The sequence below is a fragment of the Metopolophium dirhodum genome, chromosome 3 (assembly GCF_019925205.1).
Source record: "Metopolophium dirhodum isolate CAU chromosome 3, ASM1992520v1, whole genome shotgun sequence".
In the NCBI taxonomy this organism is placed as follows: Eukaryota; Metazoa; Arthropoda; class Insecta; order Hemiptera; family Aphididae; genus Metopolophium; species Metopolophium dirhodum.
Genome location: NC_083562.1, coordinates 36,289,985 through 36,308,570, shown reverse-complemented (window position 1 = coordinate 36,308,570; position 18,586 = coordinate 36,289,985). Strand labels below are relative to the sequence as shown.

The window sequence follows — 18,586 nt, the reverse complement described above, 5'->3', positions numbered from 1 at the left end:
GTTAAACATTTTATACATTTTTAACCACAAAATAATTAATAAATTATAAATTTGATAAATGTTGTCAAAATTTGAACTTTAAATGCTTATAAAAAAAAATTGTGCCTATGTATTTTTAATATTTTTCAACTGCTATTAGAACGATATATCAGGAGCCTTATATTAAATTTTCACACTTTTTTACCCAACAAATAAAAATTAATTGATATTTATAGAAAAAAAAACTAAAAAAATTGAAAACTGACAATGTCCGTAAACAGCTCAAAAAGAGTCAAAATATTTTGTAAATTTTATGGTGCATAGAAAATGCTAATATAAACATTCAGTCAAAATGTCATGTCCCTACGGTCATTTGTTTTAGTGTTACACCAAAAACCAAAATCGATTTTCTCGAAAACAGATTTTGCGTAAAAATTCCCGTTTTTCCTTAATTTTTCTTTTGTTTTTCACGTCGCTTGTGAAAACTACTGGAAAATTTTACTTTTGACCCCCCAATGTACCAACTAAATTCACTTTCCTATCAGAAAATTTACTGTTGAAGAAAATCCAAGCACTTTTACTGTCCTAAAAGGTGATGACAGACACAAAAAAAAAAAAAAATTAAAAAATTAAAAAAAAACACACATCATTGTAGAATCAATACATTCATCGCTTCGCTCAGAATCTAAAATGGATCTATTGTTCTGATTCAGTATTAAATGAACACATCATTTTTATTTTCACATTTATTCCCTTTTTTATGTTTATAAGTCAAAACATTTATATTACTTTTAACTATTACTTATATAGTTATAATATGCAGTATCGAGAAAATAGAAAATGTGATTAGTATAATAATTATTGTATTGGTATTTACTATCAGTTGATAAAAATGATATCTCTTTGCAATTCGGGATAGGCGTTTTTGATTGAATTTGATTAGAGTGGCCACATATTTGTTTGGGTAAAAAATAATTTACCGGTTAAAAATATTGGTAAAATGTATGGTCAAATTTTTTATTGGTAAAAATTTACCTGGTAAATTTACAGCATACATCTCTAAATAGATCAGTTCGGACTTATATTAAACATGCTTGAATTAAATAGAATATTCAGTACGTACAATTTGTTGTTATTGTAGAGACTAAGCATGAGGCTGTAGCGTCCCTCTTAAGAAATAATAATATAAATATATAATGCACGGATGGGTTTCCCATACACAAATTATGTATACGTCACTGCTTGAATGCACCAACTATATTCACTTTCCTACCAGTGAAGTTACTGAAGTCTAAAATCGAACCATTATTTCGACAACTTATCGTAAAAACAAAGAATAAATTATAAAATCAATACATTGATCGCTCCGCTCAGAATATTAATTATTAAGTATAGTACTACTGCTATAGTTCAGGCTTCAGCAATAACAAAAAAGTTTAGAGAGGACTTACTTAAAAAGCTATAAAACTGCAATCGCAAATTAAATTAAATTTGGAAGGACGATTTACTGTAGAATGTAGATTACAAAACTATAAAGAACTAATGGCTTGGGTCATTAAGTCAGTTTATTAATAAATTTGTCATATTATGGATAATAAAGGATACAGTAAATTAGTTTTATATAATAATAGAATGGATAACCCTAAACAAATTAGAGAAAGTAGGACATATGATGCTAGGACCGCCGTTTGAACCCGGGTTACCAGCAAAAAATGTAAGCCGGTTTGCAGAACACAACCCTAAACCCGCAAAAATGTTACCAGGTTTTTAACACGAAACCCGAAATATTTTAACCAGTTTTGACTCCCTGGCCAAAACTAATTATAAAAACACCGGTTTTGAGCAAATATTTGTGGATTACCTTAGTCCGAAATTTTACAATTTTTTCAATGTACATTATAATCCTATAAATGAAATGTGCAAAAAATGTTATATCAATATATCATTATGCAGTAATTATCAGTCAACAGTATTAAGATTGGCACACACTACAGAGGTAGGGGTAAAATTATTTTGCCTTGACGGTGTCACAGTTGTGTAAGTTGTGTGCCCGGACTAAATTTTACGACTACCAATGTTTTTATTTAATCTAAATTTATAATTCAATTAAATTGTATATATTGTATTATATTTACTAAATGTGTGTAAAATATCTGGTTATCGCAAACTGTAAACATAATAAATTACATTGTAACTTTAATATTGACTCCTCATCCACAAGCTATGCAATGCTTAAGAAGGTATGAATATAAGAGATTAATGTATTTTATTTATTTATTTTTGATTTATAATAAATCATAATTCATATTTTAGACCCAATCATAGATATAGGTGGTAACTAAAATACATTTGGATCTATATAGGACATAGGTACTATGTTTCTACATTTTTAATTGGTTGTTGTATTAGGATATTTTAATATATATTGTATAGAAAATGTATTAACATTGTTAGATTCAAGGCGGAGCAATGATGAATAATAAAAATAATACTTTATTTCAACTCACTCAATCCTTTTAACATAAATCCTTAAGAATTTTTACAAATGAATTCTAATAGTTGTTATTTTGATAGGCAAAAGTAAAAAATTCTCAATAGTTTTCAAAATCGTTGAGAAAATTAAAAAAATTAAGGAAAATTTGAGATTTTTACGCAAAACCAGTTTTCGACAAATTCAATTTTGTGTTTTGGTTAACTCTAAAATGACCGTCGATATATAAAAATTGTCGTTGAATGTTTATACAAGAACTTTTTATACACCATACAATATTAAAAATATTTCAACTTTTAGATTCTGAGTGGAACGATGAATGTATTGATTTTACAATAATGTGTTTTTTTTTTATTTTTGTGTCTGTCTTCACCTTTTAGGACAGTAAAAGTGCTTGGATTTTCTTCAACAGTAACTTTTCTGATAGAAAAGTGAATCTAGTTGGTACTTTGGGGGGTAAAAAGTGAAAATTTCCTAGTAGTTTTCGAAAGCGACATGAAAAACAAAAGAAAAATTAAGGAAAAATGGGAATTTTTACGCTAAATCTGTTTTCGAGAAAATCGATTTTGGTTTTTTTGGAAATTTTGACTGAATGTTTATAATTGCATTTCCTATACATCATAACATTTTCCAAATATTTTGACTTATTTTGAGCTGTTTACGGACATTGTCAATTTCCATTTTTTTTTTAGGTTTTTTTCGATAAATATCAATAAAATTTTACCTGTTGAGTAAAAAAGCTTGACAATTTAAAAGAAGGCTCCTAGGTTATTGTTTCAAAGGCAGATGAAAAAAATTAAAAAATCCTTAGTCACAGTTTTTATTTATAAGCATTTAAAGTTCAAATATTGACAAAATACGGAAAAATCACGAAAATTAGCAAATTATTTTGAGTTGAGAATTCATAAAAAATTTCCTTTTTAAATCTAACCATATCCCTATGTTTTATTGATTATAATTAAAATAGCACCTTCACATAACATTAGGTGACTAAGAAAATGTTGACGGAAATAAAGGGAGCAGAGGAAGACCAAAGAAGAGACTGACGGACAGAGTAGAGAATGGCATGGGGAGATTTGAAAGACAATGTTGTAAAGTATTTGAGTTAATGTATTTGAGTAAAAGTATTCGAATACTTTTTTCCTTATTGAATACTTTTTTAATACTTTTTATTTTGAAGTATTTGAATGGTATTTGAAATCCTATTTTTTCCTATTTTATTGAATACTTTTTTTTTATTATTTTAATTCTTAATTTGTTTCTATTTATCATCCTTGTTAAATAAAAAAAAACGTGCCGTCATGTTTATCCTTCAACATAATAACAATATTATATTATATATTTATCATTTATGGACAATTCAATATCGGTTTACGTCGATTAATAGTTTCATTAAAGGTTTTTTTCTCCAGTCGTCGACGACTACGGTACCAGAATAAGCTAATTAAGTCAATCACAAAATATATATAATCAATAAAATATAATATATATTTATTATGCAACAAGATTTTGCTTAACTGTTATTATACTTTATCATTTATTTAACTATAGGAAAATATTATTACTAATTATTAGAACTACCTATTTATCAAGAAAATGGTTATCAATAATATCATTATTGTTTATCGTCGACGAGGATCGATGACGGTATGGGATATCCAACTATCCAAATACATACCTATATAGTTTTAATCTAATATATACCTCTGTAGAGAAAAGTTCATTGTTGTGATGGAACTATCACTAAAAAGGAACTAACATGACTGATCAGACTTTTAATTATAACAAATTATATCAGAACTAAATAGAATTTTAGATTCTGAGCGAAGCGATGAATGTATTGATTTCACAATGATGTGTGTTTTTTTTTTATTTTTTTATTTTTTTTAATTTTTAATTTTACTTAATTTTTTTTTTGTGTCTGTCATTACCTTTTAGGACTGTAAAAGTGCTTAGATTTTCTTCAACAGTAAATTTTCTGATAGGAAAGTGAATTTAGTTGGTACATTGGGGGGTCAAAAGTAAAATTTTCCAGTAGTTTTCAAAAGCGACGTGAAAAACAAAAGAAAAATTAAGGAAAAACGGGAATTTTTACGCAAACTCTGTTTTCGAGAAAATCGATTTTGGTTTTTGGTGTAACTCTAAAACAAATGACCGTAGGGACATGAAATTTTGACTGAATGTTTATATTAGTGAAAATATTTTGACTCTTTTTGAGCTGTTTACGGACATTGTCAGTTTTCAATTTTTTTAGTTCTTTTTTCTATAAATATCAATAAAATTTTATCTGTTGAGTAAAAAAGCTTGACAATTTAATAGAAGGCTCCTAGGTTATTGTTTCAATGGCAGATGAAAAAAATTAAAAATCCTTTGTCACAGTTTTTATTTATAAGCATTTAAAGTTCAAATTTTGACAAAATACTGAAAAATCACGAAAATTAGCAAATTATTTTGAGTTGAGAATTCATAAAAATTTTTCTTTTTAAATCTAAGATTAGAAAATGTAATATAAGATTACACATAAGTTTGTCTACCTTTATCAAAAAAAAATATCTACAAGAAACTTAAATTAAATTTTTATGAGCGTCTGAAATTTATATTTTTACAACATTTGATATTCACTCGATTTCTCATGTAACAATATTCTTATTTTATTGTAATTAAAAAACGAATGACTGTAGATACTTGAAAATTTCACTGAATGTTTATATTAGCATTTTCTATACACCATAAAATTTTGAAAATATTTTGACTCTATTTGAGCTGTTTACGGACATTGTCAGTTTTCAATTTTTTTAGTTTTTTTTTCTATAAATATCAATAAAATTCTATTTGTTGGGTAAAAAAGCGTGAATATTTAATATAAGGCTCCTGATATATCGTTCTAATGGCAGTTGAAAAATATTAAAAATACATAGGCACAGTTTTTTTTTATAAGCATTTAAAGTTCAAATTTCGACAACATTTATCAAATTTATAATTTATTAATTATTTTGTAGTTAAAAATGTATAAAATGTTTAACTTTTATGGCTAAGGATTGAAAATTTAAAACAAGGGTCCACGTAAATAGGTTATATATAAATTACTTTATTCACAATAATATCATCTAATATACTTGGTAATATCATAGGCTGACTGACCGTTTTCGCTCAGAATCGTTTTTCTTATACGATGATATTATATCATTGAATTCAAATTTAGCACCATTCATTACAGTGACCCACTTGTAACCTACTGTACAGCAGAGAGATATCCACTTACCCACCTTTTTTTGGAGTTATGCATGAGAAAATGTTGTCTAATAAGTTTTTTAAATACATTTTCACTAGGTCAAAAAACTCTTAACTTTAGTACAATAGCCCTCCTCCCCCTAAGTTGTTGTTTGTGGAAATTTAAAAAAAAATTGAGAGTAAATCCACAATAGATTTTTAAAAGCGTCTGAAGAATTTTAAACAAAACTCCCCAAAATCACAAAAAGTATTTAAAATAATAATTAAAAAAAAAAAATTTTCTATTTATACATAAGATACAAAAAATAAATACAAGATCTCTCATAAGTTGTTTTAATAGCAGTTAAAAATATAAAGGATGCATAGGAATGATTTTTTTTTTTTTTGTAAGCATTTAAAATTTAAATGTTGACATAGTTTATCAAATCTCGAAAAATTAAGAATTATTTGTTTAAAATGTTCAATTTTTATACCTAAGGATTGAAAATTTAAAACAAGATTTCTCATACTGTAACCAAAAAACTTAAGATATTTCAAGTTCAAATTAGATATTTAAACAAAGAATAATGGTTTTAGTTATTTTGTTGTAATTTAAAAATATTATATGTGGGTACTTGAAACTTTTTATGCAAATGCAATTTTTTGGTAAAAATTAATTCAACCTACTTTATTACTAATGTCTAGTATAGTAATAATTGTTTTTCATAACTATGACTTTACAACTATTGCTCTACTGCTATAGTAATTACAATTTACAAGTACTGTTGTTTGTTTTATTTAATGGCTTTGATCCGCAGAGATTGTTTAAAATTATAAGTTTTCCGTGATTTGAAAACGTTAAGAACCACCGATATAAAGAATAACAAAATGTAAACTTACGAATGGATAATTTATCACCAGGCAAACAACGAACTTTCAAAAAGTTTTCTACAAATGGTGTATTTTCTACTGTGTCCTGACAAGAAGATAAACATTCAACATTTGAATCTCCAAGATTTGCTAGAAAATTTAATTTTATTAGATTATAGATCTTTAAAATATTAATAACACAATTAAAATTTACATACCTGAAGTATTGGAATCTTGTTCAATATTCTTTAGAACCAAATGATGAGTAACTAAATGTTCTAAAGCGTTTCTTACATAATAGTGTTCAGAAACTATCGGTTGTTTGTGATTACATGCTTCGCAATATCCATCCCATACTACAAATTGATGATTCTTATTTATATGCTTGGAAAAATCAATCAAAACTACAGTAGAAAATTGATTTTCTCGGCAATTTGATACTGAGCATTTAAACAATAACATTGAATTTATCAATTCACAACTGAAGCCAGCAATGACACATTTTTTAGAATTTTCTTTTAATGTGTATTCAGAATATTCCATTGCAAGCGGTTCTGTGGTGATTCTTGTTCCTTCTTTAGGAGCTAATAAAAAAAAAAATCAATTTTAATAAATACCATTAGTTCTTAAATATATACTTACACTGATTAGCTTGTTCTGGTAAAAATTGAAGTTTAGTTGACTCTAGAACTTTGTCATAAACTGTTATTGGAGGATTTGCATGAGTAACTGATTTTGGCAGATTTTCAACAATATTTGACTTAGGAAAATATCCATCAATATTTGACTCTTGTTGAATTTCGTCAATATTTTGTTCATTGGATTCTTTTTTAATAGATAAAAAGGAATTTGGTTGTTTTTTCTCGTTTGATAGTATGTTTAAATCCATCACAGTTAATTGTTGATTTTGGTCTTCATTATCTTTATTTTTAGAAATAACTTCATCAGACTGAATAGGAGGTAAACATCCTACCAAATTATCAAAATCAATTGAAGAATCTGTGTATATTTTATCTGCTACAGACATACTAATACGTATAGCTGTCCAATGGCCATTCAATTTTTTATCTTCATCAAAATGTTGTGATGCCATATGTTTGACTATGTTATTATAATCAAGTTGAATATAATAACAAAAGGAACATAAATATCCAAAAATGTATTTACCACGGATTGGATTTGGAAATTTTAAATGTGAGATTCCACCAGTTTTATCATAGTCGGTGTGTTCTAAAATATGTTTATCCAAATCATCTTCATTTGAATAAATTTGTTCACACATTTTACATTTGTACCTGTATTCTCCAGTATGACCAGTAATATGATCATAGAACTTAAAATAATCATGGAAAATAACTTGACAAAAAACACAGGTATAGTTAACATTCACAGACTGATGAAAAATTGGTATTGAATCTTGGGAATTTGGATATCCAAAATTTTCTTTTAAAGATTGATGTATTAATGATTCAGTACAATTCTTGGATAATCTGGATGGCAAAACTTCTTCCTCGCAATGTTGATCTTTATAATGGCGAACAATATTCAATCCTTTAGCCTTGTAATTACAAAATTTACATTCCAAAGAATTATCAGCTGTTTGAAAATAAAATTTGTCCTTAAATTTGTTTTCTGTGATGATTTTAGATGTTATTTCAGTAGATATATTATTTTTCAACACATTATTCAATTCAAAATCATCTGACAATACCACCTTTAATTGCTTACGATTAGACTTCATAAATTTCTTGTTTCTCTTTTTTGTTTTTTTTAATTTATCCTGTTGTTTGTTGGATATTTTATTTAAAACTGCAGTTTTCACTACTACTGGTGGTAAAGTTTTGTTTGCCATTGACTTTTTAACAATTTTTTTCTTTGTATTTAATTTAATTGTTGATTTTTTAATTTTCTTTTTTGTGTTATTTGTTATTTCTACATTAAGGTCAAACTCGTTTTGATCATCATTTGAATCCAATGGTTCAATATTTGACATTTTCTTTTTCTTTGACATAACTACATTTGTATTTACATAGTCGATTTGTTTATTGGTTCTACATTGTCGTATATTTGAAGCGTTTAATACAGCTTCACAATCATACATTTCACTAATATCAGCATGAAGTTTATCTAATTCTGACGGTCTGGCCTTTTTTATTTCTGGTTTTTTGACAATAAAAGTTGATGTATTAGAATTCTGTTCAACTGATTTGTCGGAGTCGGTTTCATCATCAAATGGCTTAGGGTTTTGAAGAGGTCGTATCAAAACAATGGGTTGTTCTGTCATTAAACTATTTAAGGTTTCAGAATTTAATTTTCGTTTCTTATTAAATCTATCAATGGATTTTGATCCTTTTTTAACTTTTTTAGTTTCAAATTCAAACGGATTTTTAATGTCACATTCACTTTGAGAATTATTCTTTTCCATTTCCATTTTTTGTCTTGCTAATTTAACACTTAATGGACCTAAAAAAGGTTTCTTAGATTTTATTTCTTCAGCTCTTTCAACATTTTTTGGTTTATTATTGATTTGTATATCATTGCTTGTACTTGAAATATCTGAATTATAGTCATTACTTCTCTTAATATTTTTATCAAATTTAGCAATAACAATTTTTAAGTCTTTTAATTCTGGTTTGCATTTATCTTTAAGTATTTCAAAATTGCCATAGCTTACTTTAGATTTTTTACGTTTGATAGATTTTAGTTTATGTTGATCAGTTGACAAATGGCCGTTAATATTTCCAGAACTAGTATTTCCTTCATATAATTCATTTAAATGGCTAGTTTTCCTTTTAGTTTTTACTATGTCTTCTGCTTGATTAAAATTATTATCGGATATGTCATTTAAAAATTCATTTTTACTTTCTTCAATAGAAGATTCTTCACTAACACTTTTATTCATTTTTCTCCGTTTCTTTTTTTCTTTTTTCATTTTTCTTCTAATCTTTTTTTTTTCATCAATTTCAATTTGTTCTTTACTTGATATACCTTTTTTTTTTAATTTATCATCATTGGTATTGATATCTGAACTTTCTAACAATTTGTTTAGTTTTTCCATTTTATCTTCATCTTGAAGTATACTTATCACAGTCATAAACTTTGGATTTTTCAAAATGTCAATTAAAGCTTTCTCGTCAATTTTAGGGCTATTATCAGCTGTAGAATTAATTTCATTAGAAGAAACAATATTTTTTTCTTGACTTTTACACACAATTTCGGTTGTTGTAGAATTAACAACTCCTGATTGTTCCTTCGATGTAGATGATATAATGTTATGTCCGATTTCAGTCCGTCCACTAACATCTTCCAAGTTCGGAATTGATACATTATCAAGGTTCTTACTACATTCACCAGATTCTAATTTCTTATAATTTTTTGTTGTATTGTCTTTTTCAAATTTTGGCTTTGAGTGGTTTACTTTTATAGTTTTTAGGATTCCTTCTTTTTTCATCACAGAACTCCTTGTTCTTGTTCTTGGACCCCATACATCATCATTTAAACTCTCTGCAGCTTCTTTAATAATTTTTTCAAATTCTTTTTCCTTGGAATACTTTTTAAGTTTCTTAGGCTTACTCTGGTTTGTAGGGTTTATTAAAATGTTATTTTGTTCAGATTTAGAATCAAGTTCTTCCTTATTAGCCTTATTTGGAATGTCAACAGTAATTTCTTCAAGATTATTTTCTGGACAACTATCTTTTTCTGATTTATTGTTCATAATCATTGGTTTAATTCTTAGATCTCCACCTGTACTACTATTTTTAGTTATTTCAATTTCTGAGGTTTTATCCATACGACTATCAATAATTTCATCAGTTATTTTGAGGTCTTTTTTTGAATTTTTACTTTTATTGGTTTCAGATTTTTGACCATTTATCAAATATTGTTCTCTAATTGTATCAGCTTTCAAGTGTATTTTGGATTTTTTCTCAGTTGTTAAGACATCTGCATCATTTTTATTATCCCCAAATGTTTTAAGTTTAGAGTTCCTTTCTGAACTGTTATCATTAAATTCTTCATTATGTTTAATTTTGGGTATCTTAAATTTTTTAATATTGGCTGTTTCATTTACAGGTCCAAAAGTATTATAAGAAGAATCAATGATGTTACTTTTTTCAATTTTCTCATTGACTGAGCTACGATATAGATCATGGTCCTGGTTCATTTGGTTTTTATTTTTTGCATAACTTTTCATTTGTTCTCTGAACTTGGCTTCTCTATGTTCTTTGTAATTATGATAAACAGTTGCCTTAACACTTTTCAATGGTCTTGGATCTCTCTTGGATGCATCATTACAGTGAGATTTGTATGGCACTGGATCACAATACTTGGTTAATGGCTCAATATGGGATGGATGCATTTGGGTAGAATTACTGAATTGACTATAATCATTTTTTTTATCATCACTACGATTATGTTCGTTTTGGTTTACAGACAATGGCCTGTTTTTCAATTGAATTGGATTTCCATTATGTTCTGAAGAAAATGGTGGATTTAACATTGGAATATTTGTATGACTTGATGAACTTTGGCCATTATACATTTCCTGTGCTCTAGTATCAAACAATTTGGCATTTGAATTGTCTCTATTTGGAGCAAAAGGAGTTTGACTATTAGTTGAATAAGTATATTGCGCATTTGATATTAATGATACAGGTGTATTAAATGGATTAACATTCTTTCCAGAAGTTAATAAAGTTTTATGCCTTATTCTTGGATCACGAGGGACACTTATGTCAATGAGAGATGTTTTAACTTCAGTACTTTTCTCATTTGATTTGATAACGGGTCTAAGAGACTCTATATGCAATGAAGCACGAACTACTTTTGAACTTTCAAGATCAATTAATGTACCTGGTTTTAACGCAGATATAAACTTTGGTTTAGTTTCATTTGATGGACCAGTCTTATGCAATTTATTTATTTCAGTGTTCAATTGTACATGAATATTGGTCGAAGATTTACTTAATAAAACATTATCACGAGTTACTTCACTAGAATTTGGTGCAGTGTTTGATATTAAATTTATTCTTGATGCTCCCAAATCCATAAGATCTGATGGAGGTAATGGTGGTGGCTGAACAGGTTCCACACAACTAGCTCTTTTTATACCGTCTATTACATTTTTTACATAGTTAACATCAATATCATCCATGTTGATACCTTTTAACATATCTTTATAAATAACTTGGCCATTTTTTTGTTTGATCATTTCGTCAAAAATTTGTGTAGTAAGTTCAGTATGCGGTATAGATGCATCAGACTTAAGAAGTTTTGCAATAGAAGCATTGGTTGCAAAACCAATTATCTTATTAAGCCTTATACGACTGTCTGAGAACTCTGGTAGATCACTCTTTGCAAGCAAAGAATCATTGATTGAATTTTTGATACAAGATGACTCGCCAATTTCAACATTTCCAAAGTTTTTATTAATAATATTCTCATTATTTGGTGGCAAATCTTCTAAACAATCCATTTGATTTTTAACTATCTTTTCATAACTAGTACTTGGTACTGGTATTTTATTGGAAAGTTCAGACTCGCTATTTTCGTTTTGATTACTTTTGTTAGATGTACATCTTACTTCAGAGGATCTGCCAAGAAAATATTTTATTAAAAAAAAATGCCTAATAAATAATTTCTTATATTTAGTAACAATATTGTAAATGTATTTAGATACAAATAAAAAAAAAAAAATGATATATAAAGAAAAATATACACTACTTACACATTATTTTCTTCGTCATTTAACTTTATTTCTTGCATCCAACTAGTTTTAAAATCTGGAGGTAAATACTGTGAAAGTTCAGATGTATAAGTTAATATATAAACATTACAACTAGTGTATGTTAAATATGCCATAATCATTTTAATTAGTATATATATTCAAGATAATATTTTATTTAAATAAACAAATAAAATGTAAATAATAATGAAAATCTACTGTTCTAATGCATCATTTGGACTTTATTCAAACAAATAAAATATTATATATTTTATAAAATATGTTTATAATAAATAAAGACTAATAATAAAACACTTACGTAGTTTAACGGATTACTGTAGTTATCGTATAAATCATAAAATACTTTTTTACAAGTTTTTAGTCGGTCTGGTGACAACCTAAGAAAAAAAAATATATAAATACAAACAAAATTTCTTGTTAAAATATAGTGAATATTTTAACATAATATTGTAATACCTAACTAATTTTTAAATTTAATTAATTATTTTGACTCCAAACTTTAAATGATTTAGTGATAAATAATTACAAAATAAAATACAAGTACATGAGAAACAAATAATAATATATTATGGTTGATATAAATACTAATATATTTTATTTGTAAAACAATAATGAACAACTTTAACACGGTGATTTAGTTTCTGTGTATTTTTTTATGACGTCCCTAAAAAAAAATGTTTAAGAATTCTATTTATTTACTTTAGTAAATAATTTCACTATTATTCCAAAGAGGTTTTAATTACCAAAATAAAACAACTTCTTAATCATTGGAAACAAAGAATAGAAATTTCCAATTGTACATATTATATTGATACTATGGATAGGTATATAATTTATGGGAACTAAATTAATATTAGCTCAATATAATACCTACTATGTAAACAAAACTCATTTTTAAGTATTTGTACTTCCATGCATTTAACTGTAGTCTTTGTTTATTTTGCATATAACATCATACAAATAATAATCATAATTTTAAGACATAATTATAGGACATTCACAATGAATGTACCTCCACAATTTATAATTAAAATAAATGTTTTATTATATAAGAGTATTTCAAAGTTGTATTATTACATAACGTGTTTTAGGTAAGCTGCAAATTATATAGTTATTATATAAAGTTAATCTTGGACCAATCCTCTTCAAATATGACATTAGCTTAAGAATATTAAAAACAGTAATACATCTAGGTAGATCGTAGGTACTAAAAATTGTTCTAACATAATAATTATTTAGATAGGTGTTTATCATTTGTAACAATAAGAAAATGATAACATTAATAAATAAAAGCCAACCTAATGAACTAGTACAAAATACAGAAGTTTTTCAGTAGAAAATGTGCAAATATTGGATAGGTAATGTATGAAGTTTCAAATAGTGATTATTAAGGGTGCAATTCAAAAAAAGTATTTACCATAAATCACAAGATAAATCCAAACTCATTAATAATCTGAAACACCATAATACATTTTTCATCTATGACATATAAAACTAAAATGTAAATTTAATGTGAAGTATGTTGCAAAAAAATATTAAAATGTTGGTTAATTTAGGAACTGCGTGTATAAATGTATAAATTACAGATCATTTATTAGAATTGTTTCGTTATAATTTTAAGTAATCTGAAATAATATATTTTCGAAAGATAACCTTCATCAAATGCATCATAAACCCTATGGCTAATATCACAGCTTCCTTTGAATTTAAAAGATAAATTAAATAGAAGGTTTTTTGCTCGTTATTCTCTGTTAAAATATCTATCTAAAATTGAGAAAATAAGAGATCAAAATTTTGATAATACAAAATTGAAATTGTACAAAATATATACACCATGAATGTCAGCATATAAGTGTTGGAAAATCGGCAACAATGTATAAACAAAAATTCAAAATTAAAATCATTAGTTTTACTTTTTTGTAAATCAGTTGATTTCTTTTAACGGCGTTCTAAATCCCCTAAGTGTTTATTTTTATTCAAGTATCTGTACTTACTACTTAACCTAAACCAAAGAATAATACACCATATTTTAATGTTTACAAATTAGAACCTATGCTAAGTACAATGTAATATAAAAACAATTGGCATAATGATATAATATGGTTAAGGTAAGACGCAAACCTTTTGGCGTCCACCAGTTCGTACAAATACCGCAACTTGGACACACGGTCGGGTAGAATGTCTAAAAGTTCGCTGTTGTTGATGACTTCCGTGAGAAACGGCAAGAACGTCTGGAGGTGCGTCAACAGTTTACCGTAGTAATGTTGGTCTTCTGCGCACAAAGCATACAATGAGAGGTCATGGTTGGGTTAGGTTGGGTTACGAACAAAATGAATACAATATACCTTCGGGAGCCACGAGCACATCGTTTGGAGATGGTTGGTTTGAATCACGGGGTGGGTCGTCGGCGTCTCCCATGGCTTCGAAAAACACGTGGTCGATATTTTACCGAAATGCAGGAGACGTACTCGCCCAACCACGGTCCGGTAGCAAATGAAGTATAAACTGACGGAACAAAAAACAAAGATGGCGGATATTATAGAAAGAAGTGGTGGGGGGGGATAAACAGTTGCGGCGGCGTCAAGTGAATCGCCGAAAAATCTGGTTCGGGCGGTACGACGGTGGTACGCGTACCATAATAATATTGGCACGTGGTAACTCGTCGGGACCGGAGGAAAACGCGCCAACGGTCATATAAAATTCACATGGTAATCGACGACAACCCGCGTGGTCTAACCGAGTTGAAGCGGACGAGACAAAACCGAGTGGTTTGTTCGAAAAAAAAAAGCACGAACGCCGAACGGTGAGAGGCTCGGCAGTTGTGCGCAGCCCAGATACATGCACCGAGCGTTGCAAGGCGGCGACGGAACGACGGTCCGGCACAAAACGAACGAACGGCGTACACTCGAACAACAGAAGAAGGACTGTGAACACTGAACAGCGTTAACTGTGGGCTCGTAACTTAGTGCTGTACTGCTGTGTGCGTCGCCGGACGAAACTACGAACGTTCTACGGTTGACCCGACGATGGTGCGCGGGGTGCGGTGTAGTGCTCGTCGCCGCGCGCCGTCCAAGCGCTACAAAAGCAGCAGGCTATAGTGCCGTTTTTGGTTCAGAAGGGGGTGGTGGGGAGATTTTCGTTCGCGCTCCGCTCTATCCTTTTTTGTCATTAGTCAGCTGCAGTCTTCCGAATTCGTTCGACGCGCCGCGATGTGTTTGCCGATGTTTGTAGAATATTCATTTCAGCGACGGACAAGTTAAGAGGTTCACCATTGTAGTGTCGGCCGATCGCGTTGAGCCCTTTGTCTCATCGCATCGTTTCCCGCTTCTCATTCTACAGTGCTGTCCGCGACGCGATAACGAAAATGCGCAGCGGCTAAAAGATCCATCAGCTGCCTGCAGCTGTTGTAGTTAATCATTGCTTTTCGTTTACAAGATCGTGATTCGCATCGTCACGTTGCCACTCGGTTTCCGGTTTTGTTGTGTTTACGATTTTGTTTTTCTCCTGCGATATTTACCGATAACACTGACACGCCGATGATTGATGATTTTGTGTTCTACTGTTTTACACACATTATGCAATAAATGAATAAACGTTACCAATGTTATTGTATAAAATATGTTTCGTCGTTTTTTTTTTATTATTATTATTATTATTATTACTATATTTTAATCACTATACACATACGAGACAGACCATATCGTGAAAAAAAAATTGTCTCAAATACTATGGATGTCGGATAGCTTATAAATTATAGATTGCTGCAAGTTTAGTTTTTAACAGAAGTGCGATTTGCAAGTCGCTACGGCCTACAATTGAAATGGCTATAGAACGGGCATATCCGCATATGCTAAATGCGAGTTACGTCGCGTCGTAGTTCACAAGGCAGAAGCGAATAGTATTCCTTTTTTTAAATTCGCCGATGAACGGCGTCGGCGCGAACAGTTTAAATTTTCATTTGAGGACGTGGCCGCCCTTCTGCGTGAGTCCGCCCGTCACAACGCGTTCGTCCGTTTATTACGAAAACTAACTGTGTTCCTCTTCCTTTCTACGCCGACCTCCGATCGTTAAATTCCGACGAGAGTAGACGTAATTCGCAACAAACGTCAAACACCGTCAACACTAATAATAACAATAAAAACGCCAACAATATTATACCGGCTATTGTGTGACCTACCGAAAATATATTATCGCACGTTTTCCGCGAACGCGGTAGGTAGATCCCAGTAGTACTACTACTTTCGTATATTATACCGGCGCGCGATAAAATTGTTTGGTTTGAACAAAAATTTACAATTATTCAACTTCGTCATGGTTATTGTAATGGGAAGGCAGCAACCATAGAATGAGAATTTAGCTGGAGCAATTTACTGTATTGATATAATTTATTTCACTATTGTAATAAGGTCACTCTCATTAATCGATACTTTCAAGGAAGAAATTTAATGCGAGTGTATACGTAGTATATATTACCGATAATCAATACTGAGCGTTCAAGAAATTACACTCAAACCAGTCGAACTTCGAAATACATGTCGAAATCGAATTTATATTCTCGAATGACGACTACCTATTAAAGATTTATTAAACACAAAAATCCGGACTGTATAATATCTGTAAGGACCGTTTTTACAATGTCCGGTTAAAGTTAACCGGCCGAATTCTGCCGGTAATAAAATCTGTTATCAGTCGGTTAGCGTTAACCGACATTTAACCGGGCATTGTAAGAACGGCCCTAAATGTTAATCCCGTATATAATATTATCATCATCCCATGGAATATAGATGATTAATAATTATTGTTGGTAGCCCGCAAGAGCGAGCATATTTTACAATTTACATTTTTACGGACGTCATAGTACGATGTAATGTCTTAGAAAAATAAGAATAGGATTTCGAGTGCATTGTAAGGTAGGTTTCGAAGTATTCTAACATTCACTAATAGGTAGGTAACTATTTGAAACTAATGCGGGCGCACAGAGATTGTTGTCGCGCGATGAGTAATAACTACGTCTACTCGTAAATAGGTACATAGTTTTCACTGTTGGTACATTCGCACGACGAAATGAGTTTTTAATTTGTGTTCAACTATTAGAAACAACATGCGTAGTCATCGTATTGCAGTTCAATTTCATGCTCAGCTTGTCGTTTTTCATTTCTCAGTAGAAATGACCAAATAATATTGTATATTATAATAATTGTCAATACATATGACTAAAATATTTTACATAATACAATAAGTATATCATAATAGACCAAGTGTTCAACGATAAAGGTAACAAAAAAATATTTAGAACGCATAACCCTGAATTCATGTTTTTTTTTGTATAAAGGGCTTAATATTAAACTTAATTTTTAGAAATGTCTACGCATCCGCAGTAAAACAAAATAATGTTGAATTGTTAGGAAATAGGTACATTTTTTTTTTTTTAATTTTACAAGAGATTAAAAACAAATGACCATTTTACATCTTTTTGTTATTACTTATGACACATCAGTATTCACTCCATATTATTTTTGCGACTAAACAATTATTATTTTATGACGGTGTTTCAAAATAACAGTGAACCATTGGAAAAAAATAGTTCGGTGTAGAAAACCGATATGTCAAACCCTCAAAGATATTATTTTCTATGGGCGGGTTAAATATGGGTAGCATAAAAAACAGTATGTAAATATGTTACCGGCCCGGTAATTTATTCATTCTATAAAGTTAATGATTGTGCTAGTGTTACATAATTACATGGCTTGAATATACAAGGTTAGTCTATATTATTGTTATCAAACGAAAATAAATGGCATTTTAAGGGTACATAGCCAGTATATAGGTCGCGTCCCCTTACGCTGCCATTTTAATTCCTTAACGTGATAAAATGATATAGTGGTGGGGGGAGGTACTATTGCAATAATCTTATATATTTAAACCATGCGTAATTGCATAGAGAAATATTAAATTATTGATAACCGTTGTTACCAAATAATAAATTAAACTACCAATAGCATATTGATAGCATCAATGATATTTTACCGAACAAAAATCCAATCTGTGCTCTGTAACTTAGAGGTCCGGTAACCAATAGTTTACAAACCACTATCGAGCGTTCAAGCGACGCCCAGTTTTGTTTGAAAAACGGTTCGGTAAGTCGCTACAGGAGTACAGTACGTTTATGCAACCCACCCCATGATTTTTACAATAGATGATTATGCTCTAAGATTACTCAAAAAACGATTATGAACATACCTGTCATGCGTGAGTCTGGAAGAAAACAAATATTGCGCTAATATCCTCTTTTT

At 29.4% G+C, this 18,586-nt stretch overlaps 1 protein-coding gene across 3 annotated transcripts in view; it reads right to left on the bottom strand.

Moving 5' to 3' along the window:
* Positions 1–18,552, bottom strand: part of LOC132941463 (uncharacterized) — a 33,706-nt gene extending 15,154 nt beyond the window's left edge. For 2 of the 3 annotated variants that reach the window (XM_061009526.1, XM_061009528.1), the window contains exons 1-7: positions 14,639–15,561; positions 14,415–14,565; positions 12,592–12,670; positions 12,276–12,343; positions 7,193–12,141; positions 6,769–7,134; positions 6,581–6,700 (exon numbers count right to left, since the gene is read on the bottom strand). In XM_061009526.1, coding sequence (XP_060865509.1) covers positions 6,581–6,700; positions 6,769–7,134; positions 7,193–12,141; positions 12,276–12,343; positions 12,592–12,670; positions 14,415–14,565; positions 14,639–14,711 — 5,806 coding nt within the window. In that variant the 5' untranslated portion in view covers positions 14,712–15,561. Of the gene's footprint in view, positions 1–6,580; positions 6,701–6,768; positions 7,135–7,192; positions 12,142–12,275; positions 12,344–12,591; positions 12,671–14,414; positions 14,566–14,638; positions 15,562–18,533 lie in introns of those variants that run through there. The other variant, XM_061009527.1, reaches the window with a different exon arrangement.
* Positions 18,553–18,586: the final 34 nt, after the last annotated feature.